Genomic DNA, 19,610 nt, shown 5'->3' with positions numbered 1-19,610 from the left:
ATGGCAAGAGAAAAGAGCTACAGGCATTCAGAAAGCACCAAGCCCCACTTATCCAGCCAGCACCATGCTGCCCAGCCTCTCTAGCCACCCAAGCCTACGTTACCAGGGCTTCCCGCAATACACTGTAGAAACAGACAATGGAAAGCTGTCCTCATCTGATCACACACATTTTCAGATGAACTAACTTTGCTTTTCTGCTGCAAACGAAGAACCCCCACAGGCTCAGCCAAACAGGGCAGGCAGGCAAAGTTACTCTATCAAATACAAATTGGCTAGGGCCAACCCAACTGCATGCTGTACCATCTCCAAGGGAAGGAAATACACCAGTCTCCCACTCTGTCCCACAGCAAAAGCCAGCGAGAGGCAAAGATGCTGAATGGGCAGCGATTCTGGAGACTAGTTATCGCTACATGTCTATGCAAGGAGCATCTTGAAGCCGGTGCCTTGACCTGGTGGCAAGGGGAAGGGACGCTGTAGGTTTTGACAAGGAGCCTCCCATGAAGATGGCGGCGCAGCCTGGGCTAGAAAGCGCATGCGGCAGGGGGAGTAGGGTGGCTTCATCTGAAGTTATCTGCTCGTGAAAAGAGACATATTGCTGGTGGGCGTGCTTCAAGATGGCAGGGAGCACGAGGCCCTACAGCAGCGCCGGGTGAAATGCCAAGAAAAAAAATCCCTATCGCTTGGTAGTGTAAACATCCCCCTCCACACGCAGGCTCAGAAAGCCCTGGGCTGGTGAGCTCATACTGTTGGCTCTTTGTTTATCTACACAACATTAAACACTGTGCGACATCTAGGATTCATGTCCTTCCAGCAAACAGGCAGGAAGGTGTCCCTGTCAGGCAGCCCTGGCTCTGCTTGTATTTACCTTCTTTGGGAAAGCAGGACTCCCCCTGCATCTTTTGTTTGCATTTCCCTTTGCCCTCTTCCCCAGCCACACTGGATCCTCTCTGGACCCAGCAGCAATTCTTGTTGTTATGCACAAGCTAGTGATTTTTTTCAACACCCCTGCAACTTGGATCCCAAAGCTTGCAGCTCAGCACAGGAAACCAAGCTGCTGTCATCAGCACCATCACCATCAGCTTCACCTTCCATTGCTTTAGGTCTTTCAGCCTGCAGGATTCCCAATAATAAATAATGTGCACAAACTGCTTTATTAACAAGCATCCGCCTCTAACACAGGAGGGCAGAGCCCGATGCACCCATTCATGGCGTGCTGCGACTCCCAGGGAGAGGGAGCTTCAGGCAGGACACAGCATCCTGGAAAAATCTGTACTTGTTCTGAACAGACGGACTAGCACCTTCTTATGGGACTGCCTTCTAGCCCTGTGAGCTCAACCCTGACAACAGTCACTGCATTTTGTTTTGTGACTAAGCAAGAACTTGCACTCACCTAGTTTTTGGGATAAGCATCTCAGCAGCAACACTCTGAAATCATCCACTGGAAGAGGGGAATCATGTTCATCTCAACACAGCATCAGACAGAAACACACAGGGGCTTTGAATCCTGTGTGCAGAGTGCCGTCTCAAGGATGCTTACCTGCAATGTTCTTAAATTCTGAGGCTCGACCCCCTGAGCTCCAGGCCTGGAGGGAAGCTTGGACAGTCCCTGCTGCCCCACATGAGCAGGCGATGGCTGGACAATAGATGCCGCATTCTGGACAACAGGAGTCTAGGTTGAAAGAGAACATAATGGCATCACTGTGGAGCATTTGGGAGAGACAGAGGCATAAATGGCCTGATGCCGAGCCAGTCCTGACCACCCATCAGATGCTAACGCTCCCAAGCTACATGTGCTGATCCTCAGCTGGACACGAGGGCAGGGAGCTGCACTGGACAATGGACACCACAAATGCTGCCCAGGTAACAGTGAGCATCCATCCCGATAGGCCTAGCTGGCTCTGACATGCTCCTCCTACTGGGCTCCTGCTGGCCCAGCTGAGCATGCAGCCCCACCCACAGACACACAACAGCTGCCTGCCCGCGCTTCACCTTCTGTACAACATTCTCCTTTTGCAGCTGACTTTGCCTCAGCTTCTTCAGCAGCACCAGCCTCGCCTCTTCCAGCCGCAGTTCATCCCGGAGCTGCTTGATGAGCTGCTGCCGCTCCTCTAGGCTTTTACCCTGAGGACACAGAGAGAACTCACTCAAAGCTGTGCCCTGCCGCTGCTTGCTGACGGGCTCTGGGAGCAAAAGGTCCACAGCAAACATGATCAAGCGGAGCCTCGCACCGTGAAGGAGTTTGCATGGTACCAAGCTGAACTAAACAGAGCTTGGGGAAGACTTGGAGGATGACCACAATCACTGCATTGTCCAGAAAGTCTTCATGACTTCCGGTACTTAAGAGCCCGTCCCCAGCCCACCCAAGAACAGGGGGGTGCTCCTCACCTTAAACATTTCGAGATTTGCTGCCTTGAGTCTTTCTTCCATCCGAGAGCTGGAACGGGGACTTGATGCTTCATTATCGGAAAGGACAATTATGTCTGGTGAGGGGGTTAACCGACCCCTGTCCTGGTCACTGCGTAACAGATGGGGGGAGGGAAGGGAGAAAAAAAGACCACTGAGCCACGACGCTGCTCCAAATGTGAAGAGACTGACTAGAAACTTGTGCCCAGAGTAATATCCCCACCCCCCGAGATTCAGATTAATGCTTTCCCTGTATCCCCAGAGATGAACACGCCTGAGCCACTGTCCTCAGGAGGAAAAGGTCTTCTCCGCTCACAGGTGTTCATGTTTAAAAATGCAGATTCACAACAAATGATTTCTGCACTGGGGAAAGGGGTAGGTTTCACCAGGGACCAGCTCACCTCTGAGGTAAGACGGCATGGGCAATCCCGACTCTATAGACAACTTTAGCCGCCTGTTACCCAGAGGTACCAAAAAAGGCAGCAGCTACTCACATAATGCTCAAGATGACAAAGGGAAAGTCCTCAGCTTAACATGCATGTAAAATGCCCTACACCCATATTCTGGCAGGTCTGCTTCAGAGGCTGCCCATAAAGAAAGAGCAAGACAAATACTTTGCTCACAGCTGAAGGATGCAATTGCCCCAGGACCTGAAAAATCAATCAGTGAGAGGGGGCACAACTACAGCTGCCTGGCACCGGGCAGTCGGTGCTCCTGGCCAGCGCAGCCAGGCGCCGTTCCCTCATTATGACGTCACTCAGAACAAGGGGGTTGCAAGACAAGCCTAATGTAGCTGAGCTCAAGGAGGTTTGCAGAGTGCTGGCAGGCCAGCAAGCTCGGGAATAGGCGAGCATGTGGGTCCAAGGCTGGGGACATGTTGTCACCGAGTGGCCAGCCGGCCGGCCCCAACAGACTGTCAGGACTTTACTCCGAGCCTGCTGCCAAGGGCTGGGATAGGGCACAGATCAGCTTATCCAAAACATTAACCAGATAAACCCAGAGGGCAGAACTCACCTCAAAACAAAGTTAAGCACTGGCCTGACTGCTCAAAGCCTTTGCTTTCTGGCTGGCAGCTAGAACCCAGACAGGCTCGGGGGGGACCTTTCTGCACGAGGCCTAGAGCGCGTTCTGTCTGAGCAAAAGTGAGTTCTTCCCAAAGCCAGCTCTGAAAAGCTTTGGACCCCACCTTGCAGACTCCTGGGAATCCAGGGCAGCTCCGTGACAGCATCACCATGGGTAGTTTCATCCCAGAAACATTACGGGCTGCTGCAGCTGTTCTCACAGGAACCCCTGCATGAGGCTGCTCTGGCTTATGCAGCTCCCTTCTCCCCCTGTCACAGTTCTGGTTAGCTCACCTTGAGTTTGGTTGCCCATCACCATTCATCGACAAACACTAAGGGATCATTTAAGGCTGCAGGACTGTGCCCCAGTCATGCCTCCCCCGACCCGCTGTCCCTGGACTTATCCCCATGGACAGCACAAGCAGCTAACCTGGCAGGAGAGCACAAGCAATGCTAGTCACCCTGAATAAGAGAACCTCTGTAAAGATAGAAACACACTGTGGAAAATGGCAAAAGGGCAAAGGTCAGGGGGAAACGGGGTCAGACAACAAGGGAGGAGAAGGCAGTACGATAAGAAAGCCATAATGGAGGGCTCATTCCTGTCATCAGAGATGAACGGCCTGATCTTCGGAAGAGCAGCTCAGCATCAGGGAGTGCATGGTGCTGCACTGGGGAACTGAGCAGGGTAAAGGCACAACCCACGGGTGTTTATGCCTCTTTGAGACACTACAAGGGCTGCATCCTGGTCTGACTTGTGTGCATCTTTGAATCCTGGCAAGCCAAGCACAGACGTTAGCACCCGCTACATTTGGGTGCAAGTAGTTGCCAGGTTCTGCTGAATCTGTCTGATTGAGGACAGCAAGACAAAACTTACTGATGGCTGTGACACGCAGAACCGCTAGCTGCCCAGCACAAAGCTGGCTCCAGTACATGTCCTGCTGGCCTACAGATCCAATTAAGTACAATAAACCCAAGGTCTGATCCAGCATTTGTGATGGCTTGTTCATTCAAAGAAATAACCTGCTTCCAAGAAGTCAAAAAAATCAAAGCCTTACAAGCAATTTACTGATTCTGTGCACACAGGGACACTTCCAGATGAGACAAGGACAGTGAAAAGATGCTTGTCAATCAGTAACCTTTCTGTGGCCTGCTACATGCTCACAGTAACACATGAGCAGCACTCCACAACACGTAGGGTATACCAAGACAGCATGGTGTATCAAACATCAGCCAACATGACTTATTCACAGGACCAGAATCCAGGAGCCCTGCACTCCCTCTGTGGTGCTAAGACTTCTCTGCTTCATGTCTCCTAGTAGGTCTTGCAGGGGAGTGGCGAGGGGGAAGGCACAAAGCATAGTCTATATGGCCGAGCACAATTCCCTGCTGGAGTATCTGCAAAGTAACACAACAGACTGGTACAACAGGTCACCTGGACTGTGGGGCCATGACAGCTGGAAGGCTATGGAGGGACAGGAAAAATTTGTTTCTGCCAGTTTGCCTCCGTACTCCTGTGCTCAGGCCCATCTCCAAGTTAAAGACAAGACTTCTGGCATCGTGCATCAAAGCTGCCTGCCTTACTTCCACCCTCTGCCTGGGCAGTACCCTCAGGCTTGCCCACAACACTTCCGTGGGTGGGAGCTTCCCCAGCAGTCCTCGGGGTCAGGATCTGACCAGATCAGATGTCACTCCCAGTGGCTCTGCTGGTCTGGCCTAGCACCTGTCCTGTTAGTGAGGAGCAGATCCACACTGCAGCTCCCGCGAGCAGGCATGTGGCAGCTGCAATGTCCTGGGCACAGGACTCTGTGCCTACGAAGTTCCAGTGGGCTAAGCTGCCCAGTCGCTGCTCTTGGTCCAGGGCATTTCAGATGCATCCAAGAAGCTCTGAGTTAGCGGTGCCTGCCTCGAAGAGCAGGACCTCACCGAAAGCACCACTCACTATTGGGCACACCAAACTACAGGAAGTGAATGTTACACAGCTGTTCCAGAACACTGCGCACGCCACGCACACTGATCAAGAAGATATCCAGTTGGGGATGTTCCTATTCCTTGGAAAACAAACACCTACCCTCATAACGTTCTTTACTATTCAGAGGTGTCTGGGTCTGGCTTCGAGATGACTTGCCAGCTGCCCTGCGTGGCTTGCCCTGACTCTCGTCTGCCATCAGGGCTAGTCTAAACACAAGCCTGTACGACTTGAACCTAGTTACCTAAACCTGACTTGCTTATTTTGGAGCAAGGCAGTGGATCCTCCAAGTCAGAAATGCAAGGCTTGAAGTCATTTGCAGGCCTCAGAGTACAGAGGCTGAAATCTGTGACAGGCTCGACACTCGTTTGTAACTACCTGCCTCAGCGCACAGGCTTTGCACCAAAACAAGCCATTTTAATTCACACCTTTCACTGCTCTATGCAAGTGGGCGTGCGGATGAGTACTCATCCCACTGTGCCTGAACCAGTGGTCCAACACAGGCAGGATCGCCCTCTCTTACAAGCCATTTTCCCTGACTTTCTGCTAAATGCCGTCGCAGCTTTCCATGCTCCAGGAAGGATCAACCCCCTCACATCCACGGCCATCACTTTGCAGGCAGGCACACCCAGACAAACAAGGCACCACGCTTGGGCTCTTCGGAGGCTTCCTCAAGTTCAGGCTACTGATCTAGTTCCTCGCGATGACTTTGGACAAGAGTTCAGATTTGTCTGGGGCGTTTTAATTTACATTCCATTGACAAAAATCAATGTCAAAGCCAGACAGGGGAAAAGGGGCCATCTGCAAAGAGTTACTAAATCTGTCAGGACTGTTTTATTTACTTTTGTGGAGGCAAGAATAACGCTGCAGCAGCTCCTGGAAGGAAAGCTGCCTTGAGCATGCAAGAGGCAGGCAGAGTTGGATGAGCATAAGGCAGATCCTCCCAGGCCAGTCCTTCCACTTCCCCAGCCTGCTGGGAGAGTAGTCTTGGCGCTATTGCTGCAGCCTTTTCTCCCTAAATTATGCTCATGGTTGTGGAATGTGTTCTCCCCTTTTCTCCAAGGTTGTCTCTGCTTAATTCATCACTATTTGCTTGCGAGACCAGAGCTTTGCTAGGAACATCAAGCTTCCAAAGTCTTGGAAAGGATTTGTCCGAGGAGAACACCAAACCCCACACCAGCTGTGCCACTTGCAGTCTGGTTCTGCAAAGGCCTAGGCCCAGTCAGGTACTAACCGCCCACTCTCATGCAGGTCAGAGTTAGGTCCCTTCCTGCTCATGTAGCAAGGGAGCAACTCAGCTGAAAAACTGCAATGGATGGAGAACATAATGGCAATGCATGGAAAGTGTGTTCCCCGCTGCTGGCTTCCAACTCTGCTGCATTCCCCCAGGGCTCTCCCCAGGCAAGGGAGAGACGGGGAAATCCCTAGCATAGGACAGACATTACCCCTGGAGCAGGCAATTCTCTCAGGACAGTGGGGTGCCCATGGTAAGCCTGGAGGGGGCCAGTGGAGGGCTTCTATGATACTGGTGTTCCATGCGACCATCACAGAAATGACACAATACTAGCTCCATTTCTCATCAAAAAATGGTTCTTTGTAACAAAGCAAGCAGAAAAAAAAAAAAAATCAATGGAAGAAGCAGCTGGAGAGATGGAGCCATACATGACAGAGAAAATTAAAGGCAAATGTACATTAAAAACCCTTTCCCCTCCCACTTCTGGCATCTCCTGTCTACTCACCACTCATGATTCCCTGCAAGTCAGGATCTGACAGATAAGCAAGCATCTGCAAAGGCATTAATCTTTATAACATACAATACACTAGTACCTCCCACGTACTGTAGCAGCAAGAGGCATCGTGTGCTCAGAGAGCCAGCGCCCCCGCCTGCATTCTGGTTCTCCTAGCATGGAGGAGTCCTCCTGGAATCTGGAGAGCAAGCCCGCTTCAGCCAAAGCCCCACAAGCAGAATCCCAGGAACACAGTAACAAAAGCCAGTTGGGGTTTTGCTGAATCACGATCCAGTTGCTTTTGCCTCAAGGAATGGGAGGCTGAGAACAAGCAATGCCTGCAACGCAGATAAGTCCCCTCACCAAATGAGGCACCGTTATGGGGAACAGAACCATGAAGAGGCATTCGCCCTGCCCTAGGACATCGTATTTCCATTTTCAGGATGCAGGGAAAAGAGTTCTTGGAGACAGGGAAGAAATTGGACTCGAGGGGCAATACCTCCTTCAGACAAGCTTAGCTCTAAGGGTCCAGCAACTGGCTCCCAGGTACAAACCAACCCCTTTCCACAAGCATGTGCCAATGCATGTCACGCACTGAGATCTAGGCACAAGAACGGCTGTCCCTTCAATGCTTGTGAGGGCCAAGATGGTTTTAACAAAACCTTATCCTCCACCAAAGTTTCTGAAAGGCCACAGGATCACACAGGAGGGTATGCGGAGCATGGGGCCTGGTTAACCAAGGGCTCCCCCCACCTTGTTGCTTGCCCACACCTGTGACTGCAGGCTAAGCAGGCATCCACACTGAACCAAACATCCTCCCCACCCCTGCTTGCTGCTCCCTCCCAAAGGAAGGACGCCAGAGTGGTGGCTGAGAGGTGCAAGTTATGGATGCAGAAGCAGGAGGGACAAGCCCACTCCTTGCCAGCACCACTGCCACAAACACACTCCATGCACATCCTCTGCCCAGGCCGAGGTGTGGGCTGAAGTGATTTCAACAGCCGGGGCCCAATACTATGCATAGGCACATACTATGCATGGGCAGAGCTCAAGAGCGTGTGCTGCTGCACAGACCCTCGCTCCCCCAAAACAGACGTGCCTACCCTGGGCCCCGACAGCCCTGGCAACTGATGTTCATGCACAGTCTAGGATTCGGCCAGAAAAACAATTACTTCTTATTCCTGGAATCGTGAGTCTTGCCAGGGCCAGGGCTGAGATCGATTGTCTGCGCACTTACAGAAGACTTGGCCTTCGGCTAAATAAAGGACTTGAACTGTCGCTTCTTCAGGAGCTATTAAAAGCCTAAATAGAGCGGGACTTCCAGCCCCCCCAATACAAACTGACAGGGACTGTGCTGCAGCCACCTTAGTACTGCTGCATATGCTCCATACACACAGCTTGTGGGCAGAGGAATCTGCCTCTGGGGTAGCAAAAAGACCTGGCCACAGGGGGAGAGCACAGGTGACTGCTCCCAGAGATCCTTTGCTGGGAAGAACAGGGACCACTGTCCAAAGGTGAAGCTTCACAGGCCAAGGTTCAGAAGCCAAGATCCAGAGCATTCATGGCAGCTTGGATTTCTGACTTGTGGACCTCACATGGGGCTGAACAGAAGGAAAACCCAACCCTCTAGTGCCAGTGGCTCAGCAGCCTACCTTCTCCTTGCGCTCATGTCCACTGGCTCATCATTAATGTTCTCCTTCCCCGGCCTCCCTGCAGTCCTGACATCTGCATGGGGCCTCAGGCTCCCATTCAGCTTCTCTTCATATACTTTCACCCCATCCTGCTTCACCGGGAGCTCATGGGGGACGTCAATGCCTGATAGGTCCTTGCGCTTCAGTAGGGCCAGCATTTTGAGGCGCTCCATGGCCTCATGGCCCTCCATTTTCAACCTCTTGGCCAGAACATCGTCCCGGTCATCGGCTTGGTCCAAACTCCGCTTTAAAAGGTTCAGACGCAGGGCATCTTCTGTCATTCTGTCCATCCTGCAGGGGAGAGAACACAAGGGCAGGGTCAGTATCAGTGCATCTGAACGGACAAGAGTCTGCTGCTAAGATTTTTCATGTGCAAGTGCCAAGCTGCAAGAGAGCCCTGACAGCAGCTCATCTGCCTGCAGCCTGACCCAGGAACACCCAGGCACCAGTACTGGAGTTGACATTTCCCCCTTACCTTATCATTTGTCCCTCCCCACCCACCCCCTTGCACGGCCCGCTGAGCCCAGCCTCCCTGCTAGGCACAAGGGCACCACTGAGGCAGTGCCCACAGTGCTAGCACCTAAAATACCTGTGCATGTTAACCCACATGCCATGGCACTGTGTGTATGGCTGAATCGGTGGCAGACTCAAGGACAGGGAATGAATCCCAAGCTCAGTGCAGAGGAAGTGGCTGACAACTCCCACAGATCTGACTGGCAACTAGAGGGATAATGTTGCGGAAACCACTTGGGGTGTAAGGGAAGGCGCAGCACCCTTTAGCATTGCTTGGGTCAGCTTTTGTGAGGAACTCTACCTGCCCTGTGGTTACCCGACAAACCGGGCCTGCAACAGGGCAGGGCATGCAAGCCAACATGAGCAGCACCGCTGCTACCCAGCACCCCCAGCCCCTCCGGCCCTCTGCCACAGAGCAGGTTATAGGCTGTGTATGGGGACCTCAAGTGGTCCTGGCCCATGAGGGTCTGAACACAGGCCACAAGGGAGAGAAGTACAGATGCCAAAGAAGACCCGTGCCAGCCTGATGCCAGGCCTCGGAAGGCCAGCTCTGCCCACGGAGTGCACTGGCTGCATGGAAAGCACCATCACCACAGCTCCTCCCCAAATGCACCGTACTTCCGCCAGGGCAGCAATCCTTCCTGTTCTCATTTTGTAGCTGAGATGGGGCTTCCTTCTCTCGCATTTCCCCTCTGGGGTCCAACTGGAAGCAGCCCGAGTGGGTAAGCCAGGCGCTGCTCTCAGCCCCTCCATGACACAGCATCTTGGGAGGAGAAGGGATTTTGCTTGGGGAGGAGTGGCTGGAGCAGAGCGGCCGAGTGTCTGAAGAACACTCCTCCAACCAGAGAGCAAAAAACACTTGAGTCATCAGGTCAGAGAAGGGAGCCAAGCTTCCTCTGCTAAGACTAAAGCCTTATATGGAGCATGTCATTTTTCCTCAGTCACCTGCTTTTCAGCTATGCCATCCTGTTAGTCTGTAAAAAATGCGATGCATTTAGAGTAACAAAGCGGCGCTTCTTGCTAAAGAAAGGTTAATCCATACGAGACAATTCCCGCCCACCCCTCTCCACTTGTTTCTTGCCGCAGCGTCTGCCATCCACTCCAGGTGCAAAAAAGCCCTATGGCTAATAGATGCAGTGGAAAGGGGAATGAGGCATGAAGTCAATTGTAATCAGTGATCTCCTCTCCTCCCGGGCTGACAAGCAACCAACTACAAAGAAACCAACAAAAAGCTACTTGGGAAGATGGTCAGTCTCCTAGGGATCGCTCATGGGAAGGCCAGTTCTGCAGCGCCTTTTACCACTGGCAGAGAGGTTAGGAAGATGGACACATTGAGGAGAGTCTGGTTAAGCAGTTTTAAAAACCAGGTGTCCAAGGCAGGGTGGGGCAACAGCACTAGTGTTCGTGGACAGCCAAATGCAGTAAACCCCCACCAGCGAAAAAAGCACAGCAACATCAGAATATGCGCCTGAAGCTATACTTTTCCCCTGGACCGCTGCAAACGCCTGGGACTGCAGAGCTGTCCATCTCGAGGTCCCTGGCATCTGTCAGCTATGATCACAGTTATTCATCTCTCTTCTAACATGAAGCCAAGTTGGTTACGTGGGAACATGAGATGACGCATGCTGTTCATCTCTTTGTTTTTGTTTTTTTTTTTTAAATCAAACTGGTCTTTGCTCCAGCACTCCCAACACTGGCAGCTACCCCATGCCAAGCTCATCCCCTTTGTGGTCATACCCACAAACTCTGCTTTAAAGAAGGGTGGCCAAGTAACTTCCACATAGGCTGAAGACCTTGTAAGCCAAATTTCTGCCCAGAATAAGCTGTTTTGGCCCAATTATAAATGCCTTGTAATTACACATCTTTAAAGTAGAGCCCCAGCACTGGATCAGCTAGAGCTTCAAGATGAAGCGGCAATACGATGATGAGACAGGTTTGGCTCTGCCACAAAAGCATCACTCCCTTAAGGAAAGGCTACTGACACCTTCGCCAGAAAGGGAGGCAAGTGAAAGTCTTGAGCTGCGATTTAAAAAGGCCAACCCACCCACCAAAGCAGGTCTGGTCTCGAACAGGCTGCCTTATTAAAGGATAAGCACCAGGCTTCCTACTCTATAATCGAGCTTCTCGGCAGGATCATTAACATCTACTGCAGCCAAATATAGAAAGGCAAGCACAGACACGCCGAGAGCATGCTGCGGAGATGCGTGAAATGCAGATCCCCAATTTAACCTGGGGTCACGAGAGAAGAGAGAATGTTCTGGGAGTCTAGGTGGGTTATTTAAACGCTGCCATGTGCAGGCAGCAAAGCATGTCCCACCCAGCGCTGCAGCTGCTGGGAAAGTGCCTGGCTCCAATTAAGCTTCCATGAGAGGGCTTCACAGCACGTTTCCTCCACTTGATGCTCTCGAGAGATGAGAGAGGGGACGACTGTGAGGTCTACACACTTAGCAGACAAAGGCTGGCACAAGACACACTGTGAGTGAACTAAATTCCGTCCTGATGGCCTCGCACTCGGTACAACCCAACGGCAGCCCTCGGTAGCTGCTTTACAACGTGACACGCACCACCAAGCCTTGCCGGGCAATGGATCCTCCTTTGGAATGGAAGACCAGATACTGCAGATTGAACATGCTCCCGTCTGTAATGGAAATGGGGCGCAGTATGGGGAAACCCCTCCCCCCCAGAAGCTGATGCCCCCTAAAATGATAAGCCGTCGAAAGCCATTTTGCCGAATGATGTCATGGTGCTCCAGAACCGTGTGCTGCTTCACACACAAAAATGTGTCATGGCTTGTGACCTGACGCCAAGACAAAATGCAGCTATAGTAGTTGCTGGCGAGCAGAAAAATAAAATAATACCAGAAGGTATACAGGAGACTTAGGCCTCCTGAAGGCACGACAGTGGTGTCCTGGGCTGCAGAAGGGCAATGAGCACATTATTCACCCTGATAGATTTTCAGCATGTTCCAGTACTTTTCCATGCTAGCTGGGTTTTTAAAAGGGATGCAATAAACTTTATCTGCACCTGAAGTATCTCCATTGTCCAATGCTGGAGCATGGTGACATGCTCAGGGACGGGCAAAATGCGACTCGGGGGCTGGATGTGGCCTGCCAGGCCATTCTATCTGGTCTGCAGGGCCCCTAAAAAATTTAGAAAATTAATATTAATCTGCCCTGGGTTGCCTGTTATGCGGCCCTCGATGGCTTGCCGAAACTCAGTAAGTGGCCCTCTGCCCAAAATAATTGCCCGCCCCGTGCTAAATACATCAATGGGAGCCTCACATTGAGCTTTTCCCATCTAAGCTCACACTTCTTGAAGCATAAAGTCTTTAAAGGCAAAATCAAGTCACTGCTCATTTTGACATCCTAAGGTCTCCGACTCTCTCTCCCTGCTTGGGTGCTAGAAGCCAAGAGTCAACTGTGCAAAGTCTGAGCCTGACATAGCTTTTTCTCACCACTAATCCTAAGTGCAGGAGCTTTGGGTGCAAGAAGGGTTAATGACCCCTTCACATTAGTGGTGGGGGCATCCCAGCCTTTGTCTGATAGTGTGACAGCCATTTCTATGGCCTCCTGAAAGCAGGGGGAGGGGTAAGTCACAAGGCACCTGAATAAAGTCCTTTCACAGTGGTGAAAGCTTCAAGGAAAGACCACCGTGCCCTGTGGACCAAGTCAGCTGGATCGGCACAACTGGTTCCGAGATGGATCCGTGCACCTCTGACTACAGCACGCAGTGAACTTCCAGTCACTGGAGGAAAGAACGGGGAAGCAGAAAGGAAAGGGAAAATGTAAGTGGGAGAAACAAATGAAAGAGTTTCTTTGGTAGTGGGGGCAACTACAGTGCAGCAACAGTGATATGCTGCTTAATAGTAATAATATCTAACAAAGAATCAGGGGTACACAACCAAAAATGTGTGGGAACCAATGGACTACACAAGTCATTCTCAACCTTTTTAGATGCAAGACACCCTAGTTAGACTCAAGCACCCCTCAGAAATGCCAGCTCTTATTTTTCAGTAGCCAAACTACTGATCACTACACCAGAGAGGTTTTTCTGTTGTAAAAACTCAGGAAGACCACAACAGGTCAAAACGGTTTTAACACTACAGACTTCTATTTGAAATCTCTGGGTTTGTCTGGTGGATCCTGTTTGTGCACCTACCAATGGTAACACTGTGTAGCACCCTTGAAAGGACTGCAAGGCACCCCAGGGTGGAGAACTCTAGTTGAGAATCGCTGGTCTAGATGCCTGCCTTGTTGAAGGCAGCTGCAAACGCTGCTACGCAGAGTTGAGAAGCGATGGTGAAGCAAACAGCTTCCAGGAGGGCTCCCCGAAGAGAAAGGGGGAAATCAACAGTGCTGGAGGTACTGGCGCCAGTAAGGCTGAGGAAGGCTCTCCAGTAAAGCCATGCCACTAAGAGCCCAAGAAGGAAGCATGCCCATGGTGGGCACGGACGGCAAAGCCTCTTTTCACAAGTAGGGATGCTCCCTTCCTCCAGAGCAGGACCCTGGGCAGAATTGGATGCCTGGCTTTCTGTTTATTGCTTTTCTGGACAGCAATCTAACAATGCTGGAATGAGTCTCTGGTGCTGACTATGTGGTCAGCACCAATTGCACCAATGGTGTGCACTGTCTGACGGTATCTGTGGTGCCAAGCGCTTGCTTTGGAGAGAGACACCTCAGGCCAGGAGCAACCGCCTTGCACCTCTGGTACTGGAACACCGTGACTGACAGCTCCCCTACGTCACATGTGCCCAGGCTGAAAGCTTGAGGGCACAAATGTGGCTCATTGTATGCACGCTCTTCTTGGGCACATCTCCTGCATGCCCATCTCGGGGAAAACTGCTGAGCTGACTGCGCCTCTGCAATCGGGGACCCATCACGCCCCCGGGAAACAACCGGTCTCAGGCCCCCACTGACCTCTTTGACAGGACTAAGTACCCAGCCCTGCCAAGGAGCAAAGCAACTGCACAAGCTCTCTGTGGAAGTAGCTAGGTACACTTCCTTCCATACAAAGAGCCAGCAATCCCCCGCAAGCGCTACGACAGTGCCCAAAACAGTTCTGTAGCTCAGGGCTGCAAGTGTTAAAGCCCATCAGCACAAATGCAGTGGTCTTAAAGAAAGAAGGTGTTTCACTCAGGAAAGGTAGAAGCAGGACCTCAGCCAAGGGGACCAGAGGAGGGGGACATTTCTGCTTTGGCTCACGAAAGCCAAAAAACAGCCGCTCGGATTCAAAGACAACTCAGGATGTGGACAATATCAGTTCCCGTATAGAAGCCCCTTGCTAAAGGAAAAAGGGTCTTAAGCCTATTACAGCATCAACCCCAACTTGCACAGGCATGACCAGATGGCTGCTGAAGACTTCTAAGATGCTGCTGATTCGATGTAAATGGCCTCGCAGCTAGGAACAGAAATCAAAACCACAAATCGCCATCACCAGATATTGTAACATTTTAATCCTCTCGACAGGGGACGTTACTGGCATGGTAAATAGCGCGCACTTTCAGCCAGATTCAATAAAAATTAAATTAGGCTTCAGAGTTTTTATTGAATGGGGCCCTTCAGCGTTAAAATTCAGTTGCAAAAGCAAGCACAGGGGAAGGGGGAAGGAACTGCAGCTTTATTAGGAACTGTAGGAATTTCCAAAATACCCTTCCTCTTCCCCGCTGCAGCAAAAGAAGGAACCATAGGAGCAGCTGAAGTATTTTTCTCCTCTAACTTGGCGGGAACGAGAACAGTTCCTTAATACTCAAGTCAATCTGACAAAGTCAGAGAGTTCAGAACTAAAATAGTGCTCTGTTTTGTGTCAGAATAACCCAGGTAAAAACCAGAAACACACCTTCCTATCCCGACTCAGGACTGAGCAAGACATGGAGGAGCCTTCAGGTTACCTTTTGCACTAGTCAACTGCAGGAACACAGATTTTCTTTTTCTACTCCTAATTTGGTATCTATAAACTCATGCAACAGAGAAAGTCGGCAGAGTTGGACAGCTCTGAATCTGGCCAACAATACAATTATTTTAAATTGATACACACAAACACCCCAGAAATGATTGCTAACAAAATGTGTGTTTCAGGGTCACACCTGCATGCCAAGCTTCATTAAACCAAAATATGAATCAGATGATTCAAAACTTTTTCTCCTGCCATCTAAAAGAGCAATCCCCCTGTAAATCACGCCCAGCAATTCTGCACACCCAAGGAAGCAGACTCTCCATTTCACTTCCCTACAGGAATTTTTTTTTTTTTTTTTTTTTTTTTTTTTTTTTTTTGAGAGAGAAACAAAATCCTCAAATGGTGGCAAAGTCCCCTAAGGGAAAACAAAAGAGCTATAAAACATGTTTTGTTTCAGACTTGATGCAGGCTGTAATTATCTCCACCCATACCTCTGTAGGTGAGCAAGCTTTACTGACTGTGTCAAAAAATACTGGGTCTCGGCTGACACCAAACGCTGAGAAGTTAAGGGACTCCTGAAGAGAAGGAAACCAAAAGCAGCCCCCCTTGGCCCTCTGAAAAGCATGCTGAAGCGAGTTCACGTGGCAAAGGCTAGACCAGACATGTAGCAAGTTTTTTTGACGTAGAGATTTTCTCTCCCCCATTGAAACCTATTGATTTCTCCTGCTGGCTCTCCAGGTCTTTGGCTCCATCACAGTCACCCCTCCAGAGAAGGGCCCCAGAAGAAAGGCAATGCCACTGCCTCAGCTGCATGGCCTGCAAGATGGGACTTCTTCCACTCCCTTTCCCTCGGGCATTTGTTTCCTCCAGAGGCTGCAGTACAAATGTGCTTTCTTTTTGGTAAGAGTGAAAGTTGGGGGGGGGGGAGGAAGAGGAAAAGAGCTTGTCCCTGCTGTGAGGCCCTTCTCCATCAGTTGCAATTAACTTTCTGACAAAGGGACAAGTTCATAAATCCAGCTGAGATTCCTGCCGGCCCATCCAATTCCCACAACCCCCTTCTCCAATACAGCCTCAGACCCCAGCTTGGACTACAGCTTGGGCCAAACAGAATAACAGAGGGGAGAGAGTTATCCATCCAAACTCCTCTGGTACCAACTCACACCCTACACATGCACTCATTCCCTCCCAGCTTCTTGACCATGAGCTCAGTTTTCAACATCTCCACCATGCTGATAATCCAGCTTCTCTGGACGTATCCCTTTGCTCTCTGCCAGGCCTCAAGGGGCAGAGAGAAAACTCCTCTGTCACAGAGTTTGTTCTAGTTAACACTAAGTTCCTGAGCACAACGTACTATACTGTACGCTGTGTTATTCTGCTTCGGTTCAAGATGAACGTGCAACAGTAGCTACAGAATTTAGAGGCCAGCAAAGAGAGGACAGAGCAAGGCTGGTGGAGGGAAGTGTGCGTTTTGCAGCCCGGAGCACCAGGCTGCAAAGGAGCCAACCTGTCAGTCTGTTTGGGTCGCTCGGCACAGGTTCGGTGCAGACAGGTGCACACGCAGTGCTGAAGCTAAGGGCAAGCTTGCTCTGCTCCGTGCATGTTTAGCTTGGGCAGTCTCACTTCTCTGAGCCAGGTTTCCACTCTCAGAGCAATGCGACCAACTTCTCCTTTGCACTTATAGGGGGAGCATCCGCAGGTGCAGCACAAATGAAACAAAGGAGAACAAAAAGCTTATCTGGAAATGAGTTCATTTAAGCACTAACCACAGACGTCAGCAGACCTACGGATTAGGCCAAGATGTGAAATGCACGTGACCCACGACAGTCTGCGCGTGGGAGGTGGACAAGCATTGTTTTGTGGCCAAGGCGATGAGATAACCGTGAGCAGCAGGATCACTGGGGAAAATCAGCTAAAGCTCATTTGCAAGAACTTCTTCAATGATGGTGGACACGTGGGGACAAAATGCACAGCTGTAGCTGGGAACCACATTCCTCCAAAGCTGTTAAAGGGGTCCCTTCACGCCACGGTCCCCCAAGTCTCTTGTTGCAAAGAAGCAACCAATATCTTTCTAATGAAAACCCAAGCAAGCTATGCTTTGTTGGCACAGACGCACCAATCTAGGTGGAGGTCTCAGAGATTCAAATCCAATGAGGGTGTGGGAAGCTTTGGGCAGTGCCAAGTGGATGGGCTATTCTAACCCCCTGGTTTCACATTCAAAACTCTCAGAGCTTCTACCAGGAGAGCCCTACAAGCAAAGAAGCCAACATGCATCACAAGATCTTGGAAGAATGGTCCGGACTGGAACATGCTAGTGCAGAAAAAGGTGTGGGTAACCAATTCAACGTGCCATCCCCTTGTACCAGTGATACAACTGGCACCCCTGCCCCCACCCAGCAGGAAGAATGAGAAGGCAGTACAGAATACAAGGCCAAGGCCAGGACATCTCAATGCTGCAACAGATGGCAAAGGGACCTATAGCAGTAAGGCCTCGTGGAAGAAATATGTAACCTGAACATTACACCTTCCTTCCAGAGGCTTCCCCTTTACAAATAAAATGCGGCCCCAGTACCTAAGGAACAGCAGCACTGGCCAACATACCCCGAAGTATCTCTGGGCTCCTCTTCACTGGCCAAGTCTCTAGCTGTGCTTCCACAGAAGGATTATCAAGCGTAGGATGAGTGCTGTTGCTTCATCCCCACCCTAAGAGCAGGGCAACAGATGTCTTCCTGTATTGGTGTTATACCACAGGGGAGGTTCTGAAACCTCCAAAACGTTGGCAAGGAATCTAGAAAAAGGAAAAGCCGCACTTCCCGGGCAAAGCATATTCTTCAGAGACACGGCAGTGGCATCGTTAACATCTTTCAAAGATATGCTCAGCTTATTTGCACTTGCACAAAACCTCTGATCCAGTTTCAAAGCACCTGACAGCAGTGCAAGACCTGCCCACGTACCATAGAGATGGGGGAGCCAAGCACACAGTGTTTGAGTGACATACGTTTGTTAGGTCACAATGAGTCAGCAGCAAAAAGGGACCCAGGAGTCCTCACTCCCAGTTTCCTGCTGTGAATGAAGAGACCGCCAAGCTGGATTAGATCTGAAGCCCATCTAGTTTCATATCATGTCATGAACAGCAACTGGGACAGATGCTCGAGGTGCTTGAACTCAACAGCAGACAGATGCACCCACCCCACACTGTAGGTCTCCTCTATTTACAGGTGGGTTTAAGCCTAGAAGCACAAGGTTTTATGTCCACCTAGTGCTTGTTTGAGAAGAGGCTGTCTTGATTTATCAGCGCAAACACCCACACTTTTCAAGTCCTACCAAGTTCTTGGCAGCGAGTGCTACAGTCCGATTATCTTGTGTGTAAAAACCCCATGCCCATATCAGTTCTAGGTGTCAATGGAAAGATAAAAGATGGCAATGACCCCCTTATTCTGGTATTATGAAAACAGACGAACAAGAGCTCTTAATGTCCCTCCTGCCTACAGCTCATTTTAGGTATCCTTTTATGTAATAACCCTTGTCCCACACTCTTGCCATTAACCTCAGAAGGTACCTGGCCCTTGGCTCTAGCACCCCACCCCACCTTAACATCTCACTTAAAGGGGGGAAAAAACAAAAACAAAAAACAGACAGACAGACTGCCTCAGTTGTCCAGGAGACTGCCCAGCAGACTCAGCTCGAAGCCAGAAAGCTGGCCTGGAAATTACAAATTGAAATCCATCCCCTTCCTCTATCCCACTGGATTTAATTCTGCCGGGTGCCTAAAGAACCACTTGCCTGAAAGGTCTTCTTACCCCACATTGTTTACATGGACTCTGGCTAGCTGTCAGCCATGGGGAGGATTAGCAAGCCATGCTGCAAATCAAAGGCTCTTCCTCATCTACCTCACCAAGAGGGTCCTGCAAGACTTATCGCCAAGAGCACCAATGCCATGCTGGCAGGCCGGCCGAGCCAACAGCATCAGCACTGCCATGGAGGCAACCTGGGCTCCTAGCTTCAAGGGAGAAAACGTGACAATTCCAGGAGAAAGAAACACAAGTGAGAAACCTTTCCCTACTGCTTCTGCTCGCCGAGGCCCTGAACTCCTTCACATGTCCGGATAACTCAGAAGATACGTTCATACTTCCTGGCACTGGCAGAGGAGCAGGTATCTCCCATGCAGGTGTCAGTCCTTTTGTTCCTTCCTCCCATGTTGCTCCTTCTAACACCTCAGCCCTGTGAGCAGCAGATGTGCAACTGCCCATGTTGACTTGAAGAGACAGCGCTGGGCGTCTAGCACCCAAAACCAAACAGGTGCAGTTTCGCTGGTGTCACAGCGAAACATTTGCAGCAAAAGCTGTGATCCCTCAGTGCAGAT

The 19,610-nt window shown here is 50.7% G+C and overlaps 1 protein-coding gene across 4 annotated transcripts in view; it reads right to left on the bottom strand.

Annotated features, from left to right (window-relative positions):
* Positions 1–19,610, bottom strand: part of GATAD2B (GATA zinc finger domain containing 2B) — a 58,827-nt gene that overhangs the window by 13,521 nt on the left and 25,696 nt on the right. For all 4 annotated transcript variants that reach the window (XM_059718848.1, XM_006264336.4, XM_019498433.2 and 1 more), the window contains exons 2-5: positions 8,807–9,136; positions 2,386–2,515; positions 1,990–2,121; positions 1,538–1,669 (exon numbers count right to left, since the gene is read on the bottom strand). In XM_059718848.1, coding sequence (XP_059574831.1) covers positions 1,538–1,669; positions 1,990–2,121; positions 2,386–2,515; positions 8,807–9,135 — 723 coding nt within the window. In that variant the 5' untranslated portion in view covers position 9,136. The remainder of the gene's footprint in view (positions 1–1,537; positions 1,670–1,989; positions 2,122–2,385; positions 2,516–8,806; positions 9,137–19,610) is intronic.

This window comes from Alligator mississippiensis, chromosome 15 (genome assembly GCF_030867095.1).
Source record: "Alligator mississippiensis isolate rAllMis1 chromosome 15, rAllMis1, whole genome shotgun sequence".
Taxonomy (NCBI): Eukaryota; Metazoa; Chordata; order Crocodylia; family Alligatoridae; genus Alligator; species Alligator mississippiensis.
This window is presented reverse-complemented; position numbering and strand designations above follow the sequence as displayed.